General features: G+C 44.7%; 1 protein-coding gene across 1 annotated transcript in view; it reads left to right on the forward strand.

The window, feature by feature from the left end:
- Window positions 1-4,420: 4,420 nt before the first annotated feature.
- The window catches only part of LOC111973896 (pleckstrin homology domain-containing family A member 7-like), a 76,427-nt gene continuing 60,631 nt past the window's right edge, over window positions 4,421-20,216 (forward strand). The window contains exons 1-3 of the mRNA XM_024001344.2: window positions 4,421-4,582; window positions 4,692-4,768; window positions 4,882-4,939. Of these exons, the coding sequence (XP_023857112.1) occupies window positions 4,500-4,582; window positions 4,692-4,768; window positions 4,882-4,939 (218 nt within the window). The 5' untranslated portion in view covers window positions 4,421-4,499. The remainder of the gene's footprint in view (window positions 4,583-4,691; window positions 4,769-4,881; window positions 4,940-20,216) is intronic.

Raw genomic sequence — 20,216 nt, forward strand, 5'->3', positions numbered from 1 at the left:
CTTGGTCGCACCTGTCGGTGGAGTTTCTTACTGATCTTCCACTCACAGGGTAACACCGCGATCCTGGTCGTTGTGGATCGTTTCTCTAAGTCCTGTCGTCTCCTCCCTCTGCCCGGTCTCCCTACGGCCCTACAGACTGCGGAGGCCTTGTTTACACACGTCTTCCGTCACTACGGGGTGCCTGAGGATATAGTGTCTGATCGGGGTCCCCAGTTCACGTCTAGGGGTCTCGATCAGCCTTACTTCAGGTTTTCACCCCGAGAGTAATGGGCAGGTGGAGAGAGTTAACCAGGATGTGGGAAGGTTTCTGCGGTCCTATTGCCAGGACCGGCCAGGGGAGTGGGCGGAGTTCATGCCCTGGGCCGAGATGGCACAGAACTCGCTTCGCCACTCCTCCACTAACATCTCTCCCTTCCAGTGCGTACTGGGGTACCAGCCGGTTTCTGGCGCCTTGGCATCAGGGTCAGACCGAGGTTCCTGCGGTGGACGACTGGTTCAGGCGCGTGGAGGAAACATGGGAAGCTGTCCGTGTCCACTTTCAGCAGACCGTGACGCGCCAGAAGAGTAATGCAGATCGCCACCGCAGTGAGACCCCGATGTTTGCACCGGGGGACCGGGTCTGGCTCAACCCGAAACCTGCCCCATCCCCCTGCCCTGCTGGAAGCTGGGTCCGTGGTTTGTGGGGCCATTTAAAGTCCTGAGGAGAGTGAACGAGGTATGTTATAGGTTACAGCTTCCCCCCGATTACCGCATTAACCCCTCGTTCCATGTGTCTTTCCTCAGGCCGGTGGTGGCTGGTCCGCTCCAGGAGTCTGAGGTGCAGGAGGTTCCTGCATGTTCCTCTGGACATCGGGGGGCCCCGGCGTACTCCGTTTGCTCCATACTGGATTCGAGGCGCCGGGCGAGGGGCCTTCAGTATCTCGTGGAGTGGGAGGGGTATGGCCCTGAGGAGAGGAGCTGGGTTCCGGTTGAGGACGTGTTGGAACCATCTATGCTGCGGGAGTTCCACCTTCTTCTTCCGGATCGCCCTGCGCCTCGCCCTCTGGGTCGTTCCCGAGGCTGGTGTCGACGCACTGCTGGAGCTGCGCGTCAGGGGGGTGGGGGTACTGTCACAACTTCCGCCGAAGTTGGTCCCTCTCCTTGTTCGGGCGGAGTTCGGCGGTCGAAGTCACCGACCTTCTAGCCATCGCTAATCCTCTTTTCATTTTCCTTTGGTTTTGTCTTCTCTTGTATCACACCTGGTTCCAATCCCATCAATTACATGTTGTGTATTTAACCCTCTGTTCCCCCCTCATGTCTTGTCGGTGATTGTTTGTTTGTAAGCTATGTGCAAGTTATGTTCTGGTGTGCGACGGGTTTTGTACCCACTTGTATTATATTGTATATTTTGGTTTTCGGAGTTTTGAGCACTTATTAAACTGCTCCGTTTATACCAAGTTCAATCTCCTGCGCCTGACTTCCCTACCACCAGCACGCACCCCCTTACAGCGGGGCCTAGCCCCACTCTGGACCACACCCCAGACTTCCTCACCTACATTGTGCCCCCTTAGATTTTTGGGTGCATGACACCCCTGGCGGCAAGTGTATAGCTCAACCAATTAGCAAGTGAGAAATTAGTTTCATACTTCCGACTGCCACATGAAAGTGGCACTAATGTTCCATAACCTTACATATAACTGCCAAAATAAAGGACACTCTTGAGTAAATGAAGGATATAAAGTATATTGAAAGCATTGCTTCCACACATATGTGGTTCCTGAGTTAATTAAGCAATTAACATCCCTTCATCCTTAGGGTCATGCATAAAAAATGTCAAGTTGGCCATTATTTTGGCTACACATGGTTGGAAGAAGAGATCTCAGTGACTTTGAAAAAGGGGTCTCAAAGGAGAATAGTGTTCCTCAGTCACCAGATCTCCACCCAATTGACCACATACAGTGCATTCAGACCCTTTGATTTTCCCCCACATTTTGTTACGTTACAGCCTTATTCTAAAATTGATTTAAAAGTCCCCCCCCCATCAATCTACACACAATACCCTATAATGACAAAGAAAACACAGGTTGAGAAATGTTTGCAAATGTATAAAATCTTTTTTTTCTCTTCTGAAATATCTAATTTACATAAGTATTCAGACCTTTTACTCAGAACTTTGTTGAAGCACCTTTGGCAGCGATTACAGCCTCGAGTCTTCTTGGGTATGACGCTACAAGTTTGGTACACCTGTATTTGGGGAGTTTCTCACATTTTTCTCTGCAGATCCTCGCAAGCTCTGTCAGGTTGGATTGGGAGCTTTGCTGCACAGCTATTTTCAGCTCTCTCCAGAAATGTTCGATCGGATTCAAGTCCGGGCTCTGGCTGGGCCACTCAAGGACATTCAGAGACTTGTCCTGAAGCCACTCCTGCCTTGTCTTGGCTGTGTACTTTGGGTCATTGTCCTGTTGTAAGGTGAACCTTTGCCCCAGTCTGAGGTCCTGAGCACTCTGGAGAAGGTTGTCATCAAGCACCTCTCTGTACTTTGCTCTGTTCATCTTTCCCTCGATCCTGACTAGTCTCCCAGTCCCTGCCGCTGAAAAATACCCACAGCATGATGGTGCCACCACCATGCTTCACTGTAGCGATGGTGCCAGTTTTCCTCCAGACGTGAAGCTTGGCATTCAGGCAAAAGAGTTCAATCTTGGTTTCATCAGACCAGAGAATCTGGTTTCTCATGGTCTGAGAGTCTTTAGGTGCCTTTTGGTAAACTCCAAGTGGGCTGTCATGTGCATTTTACTAAGAAGTGGCTTCTGTCTGGCCGCTCTACCATAGAGGCCTGATTGGTGGGGTGCTGCAGAGATGGTTGTCCTTCTGGAAGGTTCTCCCCCCTCCACAGGGCAGTCAGCTCTAGGAAGAGTCTTGGTGGTTCCAAACTTCTTCCATTTAAGAATGATGGAGGCCATTGTCTCGACACAATCCTGTCTCGGACCTCTACGGACAATTCCTTTGACCTCATGGCTTGGTTTTTGCTCTGACACGCACCGTCAACTGTGGGACCTTATATAGACTGTAATGAATACTCAGGGAGAAAAAGGTGTAGATTCACACGCAGAGTGAGGCAGGTATTTATTTCGCCTTCGCAGGCAGGAATCGTGGTCACAGGCAGGCAATGGTCATGCACAGGTTGGCAAACAGGCAGGTGAATCAAAACTAGGACTGAAGTCTATTACTGGTTCTCACAAACAAGCTAGGAAGGCTTAGTAGAGTCAAAACGAACAATACCTCACAAAGGCACAAATAGAATGAACTGAACTAAATGAGGAGCTGATGAGACCAGGTGAGTAACTAACACAGGTGAAATCAATGAACAAAAATGAAAGACAGGGCTACGTTCATGAACACAAAGAAACAGGACTAGGTTCAAGAACACAACGAAACAGAACACAAGGTTGACTAAGAAAATAAACACAGAACCTTACATAGATAGGTGTGTGGCTTTCTAAATCATGTCCAATCAATTGCATTTCACACAGGTGGATTCCAATCAAGTTGTAGAAACATCTCAAGGATGATCAATGAGCTCAATTTCGAGTATCATAGCAAATGGTATGAATACTTATGTAAATAAGATATTTCTGTTTTTCGATTCTTAATAAATTAGCAAAAGGTCTAAAAACCTGTTTTTGCTTTGTCATTATGGAGTATTGTGTGTAGATTTATGAGGGGGTAAGAGGGGGGGATTTATTTAATCAATGTAGAATAAGGCTGTAATGTAACAAATTGTGGAAAAAGTAAAGTGGTGTGAATACTTTCCGAATGCACTGTATGGGAGATTCTGGACCAGGGCTTTCCCCCACCATCAACAAAACACTAAATGATGGAATGTCGCATCCCTCCAATAGAGTTCCAGACACATCTATGCCAAGGCGCATTGAAGCCGTTCTGGCTGCTCGTGGTGGCCCAACGCCCTATTAAGATACTTATATGTTGGTGTCGTCTTTATTTTGCCAGTTACCTGTATGTTCCACAGGTCATAGGCTTAAAGGCTATCTTAGATTCATCAGGAAATGCTATATAATTTGTAGTTTAGTCTACTGTAGGTGACGTCATTATTGCAGGAAAAATCGTCAGTTGAGTTTTGGAATTCGTGTGATGGACTGTTGTTTGGGAATGTTAATCTTCTCAAATAACAGGGCATTAATGCTGAAATCTTTTCAACACATTCCTTATGTGTAATTACTGTAGCTGCACCCTTGTGATGCATAACAATACTGCGCTAGATTGAAATTAATTGGAGAACCATGTTTTACATTTGATTCAATCACAGCCAACCATGCACGCTTTGGTATGTCTACACCCCCTTTTCGTCGGCTAAAAGTGGCACAAAGACGCGCTGGCTTTAGGACTTTTTACAAGTTTGGTCTTCCCCTTTAAAAGTCTGCAGCCCTAGCGGTGATCATTGGACTGAAAACTCTGCGGAGGGGAAGATGAGAATGAAATAGCTTGAACAAGAAGCCGGGATCATGGCGGCACCGCTCGGGCGGGACACTCTACCTGACCACTGGTCCTATGGAGTTTATCGAGATGGCAGGGTCTTCTTCATCGAGTGAGCATGCACTGTGATGTTTTAACTTTAAGCTTTACTGATGAAACGGGTTAATTACGCAGTTATTCACGTTCTCCTCGTCCAGTAACAGGTGTCTTGTTTCTTTCAGTGATAAAACTCACAGCACTACTTGGCTCCATCCCCGTACGGGTGAACCTGTCAACTCTGGACACATGATACGATCAGGTACGCGCAGGAATTAATAATACGATATTTCATGACTGCTGTGCACATTGTGCTTTAGCCTACCACATCTAGATATGTATAGATTCACGCAGCCCATTGTATTCATGTTTTAGATTTACCACTGGGATGGGAAGAAGGATTCTCGGACGAGGGGGCCAGCTACTTCATTAAGTGAGTGCAGCTTTATGTTGTTAATGTATGGGATGTGCGTGACTCTAACGTCCGATTCGAGCTCGAATAGCTCATAGCTGTAGGCATATTGTTGTGTCTGTAGTACGCTTGAAGGCATGAGGTCTTTTAAATGCATCATTTGCAGCGGGTTGAGAAATGATGACGTTGCAATGCAAGCCATCACTTTCTTTCTCACGGTTACACATAAAAATTCCCCAGGTGTTCATGGATACAATGTTGCACTAGGACACAACGCTCTGGTTTGCTGATTTGGTTTGTCATTTATGAATGTCACAGAGAAGCCTATTGCTCCTGACTAGCCCCATATGAGACCGTTATTAGGCTACTGGCTGAACGATAACAAATGCTGTATAGCATAGACTACTGCTTCATGCAAATGTTTAGTCAGGGATTTCTGCTATGTTAGGTTATTCAGGCTTTATATGATACAGTATCTTGCAATGTCATTGCCAACAGTGGCAGTCAGTGCCGTTTAAGACGACTTTGTTTTCATGAGCATGGCCTTATTTCTATTACATCATATTGGATGACTGTCATCCATATCCATTCACCCAGTTGTCACCATATTAGCTAAAGTAATGTCATAGTCAGCATAGCTAATAGAACTAACACGTTAGTAAACCCACTACAATAATACAATAGCGTTACAGTGTACAGTCATTAAGCAGTTACACCGGCAGGCCCCACTGGCAATAAATTAGTAAAACCTAAAGCTTACCTTGACTTGGAAGAGTTCCAGTGTTGTGTTGGAAAGTCATAGCCAGCTAGCTAACATAGCATGCCTCTGTTAGAGCAGGGTGTTCCAGTAGGCTAAACTATGTAGCTGCATTTCTCTCTTGCTTCTCTTTCATTTTGGAATGAGTTAATTTGTTCAAAACTGTTCAACTACTGTCTTTCTCTCTCTTTGAGTCAACTACTCACCACATTTTATGCACTGCAGTACTAGCTAGATTAATTCTCTGATCCTTTGATTGGGTGGACAACATGTCAGATCATGCTGCAAGAGCTCTGATAGGTTGGAGGGCATCCTCCGGAAGTTGTCATAATTACTGTGTAAGTTTATGGAAGGGGGTGAGAACCATGAGCCTCCTAGGTTTTGTATTGAAGTCAATGTACCCAAAGGAGGACGGAAGCTAGCTGTCCTCCGGCTACAGCATGGTTCTACCCTACAGAGTGCTGTTGAGTGCTTTTTTGCAAAATAATGTGTTTTAATCAATTATTTGGTGACATGTGATTATATTTAGTATAGTTTTATCTTAAAAGGATAGCTTTTTAAATGTTTTACAATTTTTATTTTTATGAAATTCAGTGAGGAGGATGGTCCTTCCCTTCTTCCTCTGAGGAGCATCCACTGATTGCCAAKCACTAATTGCTATTTTTCTGGACCATTTTATTATAATTTAATAAGTAATTTATCTATAGTTTTGTCAAATCATAAAGACTGCTGTCTTTACACTTTTAGCCTAATGTATGCATCAGTTGTCTATGCTTACTTTAGGTTTCAGACAGAAATTAGCCAGGCCTATTATAAACCAGCACCTTGAAATACATTTCCTGTTATTTTGACAGACCTTCCCAAAGGTGAGATGAATGAAAATATGATTGTGTTTGACCAACGTAACCTATTGCTATATTGTTTGGAGAAAAGTCATGTTTGCTTTTCTTCAGGATCTGTAGCTAGATAATATCCTACTTTTCATTTACTTTCTTTCTATTTAGAGCATCTGTGTTTGAGGGAGAGAGAGGACTGAACACACACATGATGCTGCTTTACGACACACACACACACACACACACACACACACACACACACACACACACACACACACACACACACTCAGATGTGATGTAATTTCCCATCTATCCCACGGATACGCCTGCATGGAGTGTTTGAACATGTATGGTTCAGTTTTGCATCACAATAGATTGTGATTTGATTACAGACATCACAATAGGTTGACAGGCTATATTGATGCTCTATGTTGAAGTTTCATGCCAATTAACTCTTGCTTTCTGCCCACATCATTTAGAAAATAAAGGGCAATGCCAAGCAGGACTGAAAGAAATCTATTGAAATTCAGCTCACACCCTCCAATACGCAAGACCTCTACTCTCTCCATTAGCTGTGTGTGTTTGTGTGTGTGGCTGGGGAAGGGGCAGGAGAGGGGCTTGTGTGTCTGTGACCATATGGTGACAGAGATGTATAGCATGATTACAGTCTTGAGGCAGCGAAAACAGGATCCCCAAAGTCACACTTTCTCTATCCAGAAAAGGATTATGGCTCCCAAAAACCAATCCCCCATATCTACCAGAGCATTCTGTCAGTCTTTGCCTTTCTCTTGGCTACTAACAGGCTGTGCTATATTTGTAGAAGTAACATTAAACCGCTCACTCTCTCTACAGTATTTTATTTGTTTACCCAGACACTCAGTAGAGAGCAATTTGCATTATCTAGCTGGGTATTTCCTTCTGCAGTGTTTCACATCATGGTTGTTGATGGGAATCAACTCTGTAGGCTGTGACTGCCAGTGTGTAGCAGATGGGTCCCTGGAAGAGGGAGAAACACACAGAGTAGATAACAGACCACTCTGAAAACCAACTGATAAATTAAGCTAACAATGACAACTGACAAGTCTACTTTTCCTAGCCACGTGCTTATACATCTGCATTACTTGCTGTTTGGGGTTTTAGGCTGGGCTTCTGTACAGCACTTTGTGATATCTGCTAATGTGAAAAGGGCTTTATAAATACATTTGATTGATTGATACTGTAAAGCAAGTGTAGACATAGAGAATGCATGAGCAGGGGTTCCTCATTGTGAACCAATGGAAGGAGAACTCCTTCCACCATGGGTGGTTTCTTGTGGGTAGCAACTCAGTCACAGAGTTTCTAAACCCAGAGGGGCAACATCGCGGGACTTCCGGGAGCGCTTGTGAAACAGACCAAACAGATCAGGCCGGGGTTTGAGAAGTCAATGAGATAACTGAAAACTTCTTCTTAGTTGTTAATTTTCTCAAAATCTAACAGCACAACCTAGATTCGAGCCATTGTCTTCAGTAGATAAGACAAATTGACACATTGTCTTTTTTGTCAAAAACTTTTTGTCAAAAACTTTATATCGAAGGAGTGCCTTTGATTTGACCGCCTGCACATGCACAGTTTGGTGCAAAACGACTGTTAGAGCCGATGACGTGTTTCTACGCATGAGCTTAGCTAGCCAACGTTGCCATGACATCGCCTACAAGTGTGATCGGGGATTTCTATTGGAGAAGCAGTTTTAGCCTTCATACTGTACTGTCTTTGAATCAGTGTTTTCCATTAGCACATTTTCCACTTCATTTTAACTAGGCTACTTTTCATTTAACAGTTTCAATTCGCTAGTCTGTCGAGCCCTCTCCCGCTAGAATGAACAATATGCATCTTCTAGCGATCTATTGATAGGATCGGTGCCTGTCAGTCAGAAAGCAAGCAATAACAGGGAAACGTAGCAGAGAGGAAGTAGCGAAGGGAGAGGTTTCAATGTCGCCAAAATCTGTCCAAAACAAGCCCACTGCATGTCTATGGACTTATTWTGGACCTAAGCTTGTCGCCTGCCTTCCCGCCTTTGGGACAACTACTCCCATTGTTAGGGCGGAGACATGAGCATCTCGTCATTATATAAAGATATCTGGTTGCAGTCACATTTCTTTACACAGAGGGAAGAGAGCATGATGCTCATGAATTTGCAAGTATTCAGACCCCTTCCCCTTTTTCACAATTTGTTACATTACAGCCCTCATAAATCTACTCACAATACTCCAATGGCAAAGCGAAAACAGGTTTTTAGAAATGTTTGCTAATTTATTAAGAATAAAAAACAGATATCGGATTTACATAAGTATTCATACCATTTGCTATGAGACTCGAAATTGAGCTCAGGTGCATCCTGTTTCCATTGATCATCCTTGAGTTGTTTCTACAACTTGATTGGAGTCCACCTGTGGTAAATTCAATTGATTGGACTTGATTTGGAAAGGCACACACTTGTCTATATAAAGTCCCACAGTTGACAGTGCATCTCAGAGCAAAAACCAAGCCATGAGTTCGAAATCATTGTCCATAGATCTCCGAGACAGGACTGTGTCGAGGCACAGATCTGGCGAAGCGTACCAAAATATTTCTGCATCATGGAAGATCCCAAGAACAATGGCCTTCCTCATTCTTAAATGGAAAATGTTTAGAACCACCAAGACTCTTCCTAGAGCTGTCCGCAAGGCCAAACTGAGCAATCGAGGGAGAAGGGCCTTGGTAAGGGAGGTGACCAAGAACCCAATGTTCACTCTGACAGAGCACCAGAGTTCCTCTTTGGTGATGGGAGAACCTTCCAGAAGGACAATCATCTCTGCAGCACTCCACCAATCAGGCCTTTATGGTAGAGTGGCCAGACAGAAGCCACTCCTCAGTAAAAGGCAAATGACAGACCGCTTAGAGTTTGAGAAAAGGCACCTAAAGGACTCTCAGACCATGAGAAACAAGATTCTCTGGTCTGATGAAACCAAGATTGAACTCTTTGGCCTGAATGCCAAGCGCCACATCTGGAGGAAACCTGGCACCATCCCTACGGTGAAGCATGGTGGTGGCAGCATCATGCTGTGGGTATTTTTCAGCGGCAGGGACTGGGAGACTAGTCAGCATTGAGGGAAAGATGAACAGAGCAAAGTACAGAGAGACCTGCTCCTGAGCGTTCAGAACCTCAGACTAAGTTCACCTTTCAACAGGACAACAACCCTAAGCACACAGCCAAGACAATGCAAGAGTGACCCAAATCTCTGAATGTCCTTGAGTGGCTCAGCCAGAGCCCGGACTTGAACCCGATCTAACATCTCTGGAGAGACCTGAAAATGGCTGTACAGCGACACTCCCCATCCAACCTGACAGAGCTTGAGATGATCTGCAGAGAAGAATGGGAGAAACTCCCCAAATACTGGTATGCCATGTGTAACAGTATAAATTTCGTCCGTCCCCTCGCCCCGGGCGCGAACCAGGGACCCTCTGCACACATCAACAACAGTCACCCACGAAGCATCGTTACCCATCGCTCCACAAAAGCCACGGCCCTTGCAGAGCAAGGGGAACCACTACTTCAAGGTCTCAGAGCAAGTGACGTCACCGATTGAAAGGCTATTAGCGCGCACTACCGCTAACTAGCTAGCCATTTCACATCCGTTACACATGCTTGCCCCTGTCTGTGTGTGTGCATTGCGTGAGTCTAGCCATTAGCAATGATGCTAATGAAAACAGTCTTCTGGTAGATGGAAAGGCTTTCCCAAAAAACATTAAATGTTAACTACAAAGTAGCACATTCTTACCTGGCAGAATGATATCATGATTATTTTCATCAATCCAGTGGGTATTTGTTTTGCAAACTCATCACATGTGCTACAAAACACAGCTAAACAGCAACCTCTTGCTTGGTACACACTTTAATTAAAGGGTAACTACACCCAAAAATGTAAATGTCTCKGTTTTTTCCCAGACCTCAAAGTGGTCTCACGATGTGGTTTAAACATTGTTGTGGACTTAGAACCTCCAATGTATTTATTTATTAAAAAAGTGTTATTTTGAGAGAGAACCTAAAAAAATTGTGAAAAACCAAAACCTAGACAAACAAAACCTTGAATTTATTTACTCTATTTTTGTTTTAATGAAATTATATAATTTGAAGAACATTATTATGGCATATATTGCAGTAAAACTGTAAATAAGACTTTAATCTCAAGAGGAGACAGGTTAAATGTTAAAGGTTTAATGTTCTCTTACTTAGAAAATAGTCCTGGTCATATAGGCTTAGACCTAGACAATCACCAAAACAGCTAACAATACACTGAATTCATACATTTTCAATCATTTAAATTGTAAAGTCATGTCTTTCTACACAATACCACAAATCATTTTTATAATCAGGGAGGTAAACTCAAAGTGTTTAATCATTTTCCTGTGTATTTCAAATGGAATCATGTAACAGAGGACACCAAAATAGAGCTCTTACGGCAAAAAATGTTGAGCGCCTAGCTGGCTACTTTTTCTATTTGTCTGGCTACTGTATGTACTTGTGGAAAACACTGGCAACTCTGTCCACAGTCATGCCCCTTTTAGTTTGCCTCACTTGCCCCAGTCAGAGAGCCTGCCATAAAGTGCTTTCTACTGCTATGGTTGTATTCTTGTTTGTGTGAATAGTTTGTTGAATGTAGGAAATATGATTGGGAGCAAACAAAGTCTGGTCCAAGCGGCAACCAGCACAAACATGAGCCTCAGTATAACACGATTGTGTTAATATTGGAATATGAAGTTCTCCTGACTCAAAGCAGTTGTAATAATTAATTGATAACTAATGAAAGTATTCTGTGGAAGCAGACAGATGCTTTCTAGTGCTTAGCAACACTGGTGTGGATGGGTTGATGCCCATTCAAGTCTGCTGTGTTCCTCAGTAGTCTCAGACAGACTCAGTCTGGTGTGTTCCTCAGTAGTCTCAGACAGACTCAGTCTGGTGTGTTCCTCAGTAGTCTCAACAGACTCAGTCTGCTGTGTTCCTCAGTAGTCTCAGACAGACTCAGTCTGGTGTGTTCCTCAGTAGTCTCAGACAGACTCAGTCTGCTGTGTTCCTCAGTAGTCTCAGACAGACTCAGTCTGCTGTGTTCCTCAGTAGTCTCAGACAGACTCAGTCTGGTGTGTTCCTCAGTTCTCAGACAGACTCAGTCTGGTGTGTTCCTCAGTAGTCTCAGACAGACTCAGTCTGCTGTGTTCCTCAGTAGTCTCAGACAGACTCAGTCTGGTGTGTTCCTCAGTAGTCTCAGACAGACTCAGTCTGCTGTGTTCCTCAGTAGTCTAGACAGACTCAGTCTGTCGTGCTGCTGTGTTCCTCAGTAGTCTCAGACAGACTCAGTCTGCTGTGTTCCTCAGTAGTCTCAGACAGACTCAGTCTGCTGTGTTCCTCAGTAGTCTCAGACAGACTCAGTCTGCTGTGTTCCTCAGTAGTCTCAGACAGACTTCAGTCTGGTGTGTTCCTCAGTAGACTCAGACAGACTCAGTCTGCTGTGTTCCTCAGTAGTCTAGACAGACTCAGTCTGCTGTGTTCCTCAGTAGTCTCAGACAGACTCAGTCTGCTGTGTTCCTCAGTAGTCTCAGACAGACTCAGTCCAGTGGGACCGTGGGAGTATAACTCATTCAGCACAGCACACACCTACCTGTATGTAAGGCACTGATATCCATGTCCTCCCACCTGCCAACTAAACAGCCCAGTGCAAGATCATATCATAGATTCAGATTGTCTGTGCCGCTGTCTTCCTCCCTATGTTGCATTGGAAATGTGTTGCTCTGAGATGGAGGACTCGTAACACAGACAATTCAACGCACCTTATGTAAACACTATAGAAACAACTGAGGCAGGAAGCTGGCATTCAGACATGTGCGTTTTTAAAAGGGCAAAGAAAATGATTGTAGAAATGTGTTATAGCTGACACTTTGATTGTMTGCTGCATGAAGGGAGTCATTGTGCCCGTCTCTCTGGCCTCTGAGAAAAGAGAACAACAGGCCAACCCGGAGATGTATGATGGCCCAAATGTCAGCCTGGCTGGAAAATCAATTGGTTATTTGTTGCTGAAATGACTTGATGGAAGCAAGGATCCTGTTTTGGTCTTCTTCTCTGGCTCTAGCTGGACATTGTGTCTTTGTCATTGTGCTGTTTTAACATTGGTGGGTTAGGTAACAGCAGATTTCTGAGAACCAAACAGACGACAGGGACAGGCCAAGTCCCGACTGTCCTACAACCCTCTTCTCACATTAGAATTCCCATAAAGTATGGCTGTGGTTTCAACACAATTCAAACTTGACACTCTTCCCAAGTTCAGAACGGAAAAAGTGTTCTCTTTGTTCCACTCTACTGCTACTTTACCTAAGGTTTATCAAATCAGTTAGTTACTGCAGTATAGTTGCATGTAATTACACCAGGTCCGGAACTGTAGATTCCAAGTAACTACATGTGTGTTCATGTCTTGGAAGAGCCAATGAGAGATGTTGAGTTTGTCCTTGTGATGTGCTTGGCCTCTTTATTATCCCTCATTGGGGAATTATTCATTTCTGCTGATGTGGCTTCTGTTATTTTCACCTAATGGTGGGCTCTTCAATACTTCACAGTGGATCGGCCACATCAGAGCTTTATTTGATTTACTGACATCTTGGACGGCGACAGGTTTCTCTACATTTGTCCCATGTGTCTTTAAGGTAATTATGGGTGAGTCGTTGAATGCATAGCCCACCTGCCTGCCCGGTCACCCAGCACTCAGCTAATTAAACACTGTGACTGGAGGCATGGGCTGGTTAATTCATCAATCCTCCAGTCTCTCAGAAATATGACAGTCAACTGTGAAGTCAAGCTTTGTATGACTGATAGCCCCTGTCAAAAAGCTAAACTCTTTTCAAACCACAGTCATATTTACTCCATGACTGACATAGATGTGGTTGAGGTTTCATCCAAACAGTAGCACTTTAGGTTGAAGTCTCCCATAATCATTGGATGGAGCTGTCTGTATAGGTTTRTMGGGTCCCRCCCTTCCCTCCTCCCCCTGCTGTCCAMGGAGCATGCTGTGACAGGCTGAGCGGAATCCAAGTCCACATGGCGCTGCCGTGACAACGGTCTGCTGGTTGTGTAGCGGGTTGCTGGTGGAAACCAGCGGAGCTAGAGTACAAAGAAGGGATTGTTGAGACAGGCAGCGCGGTCGTAGTAAAACTCACATTAATTTACATGTAGGCCAGTGGAGGAATGGAGGTTAGTGCTCTGCCTAGTGCTCTCTAACATGGTGGGTTAGTTAGATAACCTCTCCTGTCTCAGAGTGGACCAGGGCTCTTTGGCTGTTACTTTAATCTGGCACTATATTAATGACTTGCATTTCTTTAGAATTCTTTCTACTCAGACTGAGGTATTTATTTTGATAAAATCTACTCCGAAGAAATGAATGTTGTTTCAATTGGTTTTAAGTAGCTACACTAGAGCCTGTGAAGTGGTTTTCCCAGTTTTCCCCCCAGAAAATGTATAGCTGGAACAGTCAATGCTTTGGGAAAAGTGCAGCTCTATAGCTCCCCCAGGGGAGAAATGATCCAATTGAGGTACAATGGTGTCCTGTTGGGACAATGTTGCTATTGTTGTTTGAGGCTTTCAAACCTGCGGGACTGCCAGGGGGAAGTGTACGATATCCATATAGACCCACACAGACTCCATAAACGCACACAGACTCCCTCTCTTCTATATCCCTCCACTTTTGTTCTTAATAAGAAATGATGGTTCCATCAATCTTTTATTATTTATCTCAGATCTCTGTGCTTCTTTGCCACCTCCCCCCAGTCCTCTAATTGGTATTGTCTGTTCTGTGTTACAGTGGCACTCTGGGAAGAATGAGTTAATTAGCCATAAAATGTAGCAGAAGTGAAGCAAAACACTTTAAATGGAGATTAAAGGCAGCTCAGTTTCCCTACAGGCGTTTATCTCTAGGCTCCACTAATAAAGCATTCTCTTTCTGCATACAGCAAATCCACGCTTCACTGGTGCAGAGATCCAAGTCGCCAAATGAAGGAAGGCTACAAAAACTTCACAATGCTTTAGTTGACCTTTGGCCTCAGCATACCAAGATCCCCTTGTTCTGAAGGAACATGTGTTTGAATGGTAATGATCATCTCCYTCAATGCAGATGACAAGGTTAATCTGCTCAGCAAACCTAGTCAAGTTTAGCAAATTCAAACGTTTTTGGCAGTTACATCAGTACCTGTCTTCAACTCTTTGAGAGCTTTTGAAACTGCCAAAAATACCTTTGATATTCAGTGCTGACTTTCAAACTGCCACAGAGAGTGGAAGAACTTTAGCAGTTTTTTCAACTTCTCTATTTTCGCTGGGGCTGCTTGACCCTAGTGGATCGTTTAAAAAAAATAGTTTTTTGACAGACTTCCTTTTTAAAGTGTATCCCCAACTGTTCCTTTCATCCTGGTGACACAGGAAGAAAAATAGTCATTGAGTCTTTCTGGAAGGTAATTCTAAGGAAACACACTTCTATTTTATTCTTACAGCAACGTGTTGACGGCTGTCATTTCTGTCTTTGTTATGACTCKGTGTTGGCAGGTCTGGTGTGCTTTCRWYGAAAGCCTATATMCACCACAGACACTGAATGCACTTTCATTACTTTAATCATTATGGCCTCATCATAACAGTTCAATTGACCACCCAGAACTAAGTCCTGATTCRCTCAGGTGGATGTACTTTAGGTAAGATGGTCTGGACAGTATTGAATTTGTCCATTAATGTCATGTTTGCTRCAAGMACTYTGGAATTAGATGGGAATTGATTGAAATTCAGATATTTCTGTGTCAAGTGGCAGAGGGAGAGATGACGGGGGAGTGATAAGAAGCATGCCACTGAATACCAATCAGACAGACCTCCCTGTATCAGCCCCAGRCGKAGCCAAGCTGCTCTCAATGCAGTAGGCTGGAGCTGGGTTTAACTGCTGTTATCCCATTYAAACTAATATAAAGTTGAAAACTCCATTCAAAGAGCTGTTCATCTTCTCTCATATGCAGAAAGATTGACCACAGAGTAAACATCCTCTTTCTGTGAAGGTATTTTATTCCAGGTTATATGAAGCAGTATGCCCCCCTGGGATTCGGGCCACAACCTACAGTTCTCATAGTCTTTTCTCTAGCTAGTCTGAAACTATACTGCTACCCACTCTTACATACCGGTAGTGGTGTTTAGTGGTTTCATGCTGAGAAGTGGAATTCCACAGTTCCCACTGCTCAACCATGTGGCTGTTTCATTCAGCCCAGGGCATCTATGAGAGGCCAGATTGCAGGGTGGCTTAAAGCTGTCTTTTCTATTTGTTTCCAAGTATGCTCTGTATGCATTGGCTATGATGGCTACAAAGAATCCTCACCCCCTGTCTCTCACACTTCAGCATGTTGGTGAGATGTGCTGTCTGTCTGATCCAGTGTGTAAATAACAGTCCTTGTCCTACTCCTTTCTCAGCTGTTTGTTAAGACCATGATGTGACCTTCACCTGACATTAGTGATTCTGAGAGGGTTTTGTCTCCTCTCTTTGTCTAGCCCCGCCCCCCCCCCCCCCCCCCCCCCCGCCCTCCCCCCTCCACCCTCCCCCCCCCCAGGTGTGTATGTCAAGCGCTCCATCACCCTCTTGAAAAATCGCTTCCTTCCCATGCTGTAAGGCCTGCTAATCAGTAGAATGACTGGGCTTCTTCTGCATTGTGTCAACTCATCCTCACCTGCATGCCACTCACACCATGGCATTGAGCAGCACTAACTAAGGCCAGTCACTTTTCCATCCCCCAATACATACTTGGATCTGTTAGGTTGATACCAGATTATCTCTAACAGCTTAGTTAAATCAAAAACAGATACGTTCTCTTTCTTAGCTGGTCAACTTTCACGTAATGCTTGTTGAAAACTCAGAAGCACTTTGACAGTCCATTGTTGTGGGCTGAAACTGACTGCTCTAGCTATTGTGTGTGCCTGGTGTGCTGGTGATGTGCTGAGAGGGAGGCAGAGATAGTGATGCCCCATTCTCTGTTGTTCTGGCCCTCTCTCCCTGGCTCTCTCCTCCCTGATTGTTTGGAGAAAGAGGTTTGTAGTGATTATTTCTGAATTTTTGGCAGCGCTGTGGGAGGCTTGCCGTCCGTGACAAGACTTTTTAATGATTTCCTGTTTTTGGCAGAAGCTGTTTTGCAGTGGGCTGCCAGCAGGGGTGGCTATTACGTGCTCATCCTCTCTGGAGAATACTCTTACCTGCTGCAGAAATGAATCATTTATTCCGTGGAAGTGGGAGAGAAACAATGTTGTTAGCCTTAACACATCTGCCCCTGGAGCAACATAGTCTGTCTGGAGTTATTTGGAGATGCCAGGATCCATCTAAAAATAAATGGACATGTCAAATAGGCGTGCTTTATAAGACTCAGCAACAAAAAGAAACATCCCCGTTTTCAGACCCTGTCTGAATGCCAAATAACTTTGTAGAATCCTCATTTGTAAAGGGTTTTAAACACTGCTTTCCCATGCTTTTGTTCAAATGACCTAAACAATTAATGAACCATTGGCACCTGTGGACACGCGCTCGTTAAGACACTAACAGCATTAGCAGGACGGTAGCAATATTAAGTCGACAGTTTACCTGAAAAACCTTAGGACACACTAAAGGAGGCCTTTTCTACTGACTCTGCAAAAACACTTCAAAGAAAGATGCCCAGGGGTGCCTGCTCAGCTCCAGGCGGTCAGGAGCGGCGGCTGAACGTGCTAGGCAGTGGCTGCAAGGAGGCATGAGGATGCATATGTGGCCAGCGGCAATAAATTGCCAATGTCCGTACTGTGAGACGCCTAAGGCAGCCTACAGTGGGACAGACAGCGGACAGTTTGAATCGTCCTCACAGGTGGCAGACCAGCAATGTAAAAACACTGCACATGATCCGGTACCATGTCGGACATCACACCTGCGGGACTGTACAGGATTGGCAACAACAAACTGGCCCGAGTTACACCCAGGAACGCCACAATCCCTCCATCAGTGCTCAGACTGTTTCGCCAAATAGGCTGAGAGAGGCTGGATGAGGGCTTGTTAGGCCCTTAAGGACAGGTCGTCACCAGACATTCACGCAACACGTTGCGCTACTGGGCACAAAACCCACCGTCACTGGACACAGACATGACCTGGCAAAAGGTGCTCTTCCTCCGACGAGTTCGCGGTTTTGTCGCAACCAGAGGGGTGTTATTGGGTCGGATTTCGCGTTTATCGTGAAGGCGGGTGAGCGTTTAGTCACCGAGGCCTGTACTCTAGGAGTGGGATCGATAAATCTAAAAATAAGAGCACAGTTAATGGCAAATAGAGAGGAGATAGCACGACGTACATACGTGAGCGGATCTTGCAGGCAATCGGTGTGCGTATCAACAAAGAACGGACCTGTTGGCAGCCAGAGGCTGTGGTAACAGGGAAGACAACCTCCGTGCCCTCATATGGTACCCTTCCTGCAGGCTTCATCCCTGACATGACCCTTACCAGCATGACAATTTACCCAGCACATATCTGCTCATTCTGTGACGTGATTTCCTGCATGACAGAGATATCAGTGTTCTGCCATGGCCAGTGAAGAGCCCGTATCTCAATTTTCCCATTGATGCACGGTCTGGGACCTGTTGGATTCGGCAGGGTGAGGGCATTCCCCCCAGAAATGTCCGGGAACTTGCAGGTGCCTTGGTGGAAGAGTGGGGTAACACTCTCACAGCAAGAACTGGCAAATCTGGTGCAGTCTATAGGAGGAGATGCACTGCAGTACTTAATGCAGCTGGTGCCACACCAGAATACTGACTGTACTTTTGATTTTGACCCCCCTTTGTTCAGGGACACGATTATTCCATTTCTGTCAGTCACATGTCTGTGGACTTGTTCAGTTTTATGTCTCAGTTGTTCGACATACCTGTTTATGTGGCATAGAAATATGTACAGTTAAGTTTTCTGAAAATAAACACAGTTGACAGTGAGAGGACGTTTCTTTTTTTGCTGAGTTTATTTGTCCTGTTTCACTGCATGTACAAGTGGAGCAATTAGGGTTAAGTGTCTTGCTCAAGGGCAGATTATTAACAGGTTAAAGTTAATACTAGTACATAATAGATGGGTTTTATGAAGTGCTTTTCAAGGAGCCATAGATGTTTTGTTTACTTATACTGTAAGGCTGTTTTGTCATTTGTCACAAATACACTGGTGTCATGTCTAAATGTCCATCCAGGTCTCCAGTTTCCACATTCATCTTGTCCTAACCTGTGTAATGGTTTGAACAGCCACTCAAGGCCAAGGCGTTAGGAACACAGCTGTCATGTCAACGTCATGTTCGTGGTGACAGATTAGGGTGATGGCAGTTTAAGAACATAGACAGGGTTGGGGGTATAACACTGCACTGAATGAAAGGGAGTAAGACAAAGAGTGGATTGAGGGGCTGATACAGTGGGTGGCTATGTACTGCAGAGCTGGGAAACAGGCATTCCATCACTCACCAAAAGGACTTTTGATATATTTTACTCTGGAGCCTGCAATGAATACATTAACAGTTGTCAGGGCAGAGATGAGACAATCTTCTTCCTGTGGTGAGCTACATTATAGAGGATGGGCCAGTCATGGTCCAGACGGTCAGAGACAGAGCAGGGTGGCCAGCAGCAGGGCAGCAGAGGAGAGGCTAGTGGGGCCAGGATGGGAACCTGCTGCAGCTGCATACCTCTTGGRCAGGAGGCTAAATGCCTGGCTGAACATGAACTGGTACTGCTGGAACTGGAGGCTGCCGGACAAGACAGGGAGGAGACCATAGAAGACATGGAGGAGACCATAGAAGAAGACCGGGAGGAAACAATAGAAGAAGAAGGTGCAAGGTAATGCCTCAGAAGATTCGGTTGGCAAATTATAATGATAGATGATAACACCTTGAAAATGTATACACTTTTATTGTAGGCTGAAAGTTTAAGCATTGACATACAACTGTATACAAAACATTAAGAACACCTYTTCTTTCTATGARATAGACTGACAAGGTGAATCCAGGTGAAAGCTATGATCCCTTATTGATGTCACTTGTTAAATCCACTTCAATCAGTGTAGATGATGCTTTATATAGATGCTTTATCTTGGCCAGGTCGCAGTTGTAAATGAGAGCTTGTTCTCAACTAGCCTACCTGGTTAAATAAAGGTGAAATAAAACATTTTTAAAAATMAAGGGGAGACAATTGAGACATGGATTGTGTATGTGTGCCATTCAGAGGTTGAATGGGCAAGATAAAATATGTACGTYCCTTTGAACATGGTATGGTAGTAGGTGCCAGGTGCACCAGTTTGTGTCAAGAACTGCAACACTGCTGGGTTTTTCACATTTAACAGTTTCCTGTGTGTATCAAGAATGGTCCACCACCCAAAGGACATCCAGCCAACTTGACACAACTGTGGGAAACATTGGAGTCAACATGGGCCAGCATTCCTGTGGAACGCTTTCGACACCTTGTAGAGTCCATGCCCTGACGAATTGAGGCTGTTCTGAGTGCAAAAAGGGAATTCAATATTAGGACGGTGTTCCTAATGTTTGGTATACGTATTGTATTTGCATGTGCAGTATCTCTTGGGAAGGAAGTTGGCTGAGGGAAAAACAGCTGAGGTGGATAATAGTTTGTGAGTTGTGGAATGCTTGTGGTTGGTCT

This window comes from Salvelinus sp. IW2-2015, linkage group LG15 (assembly GCF_002910315.2).
Source record: "Salvelinus sp. IW2-2015 linkage group LG15, ASM291031v2, whole genome shotgun sequence".
NCBI classification, from domain to species: domain Eukaryota; kingdom Metazoa; phylum Chordata; class Actinopteri; order Salmoniformes; family Salmonidae; genus Salvelinus; species Salvelinus sp. IW2-2015.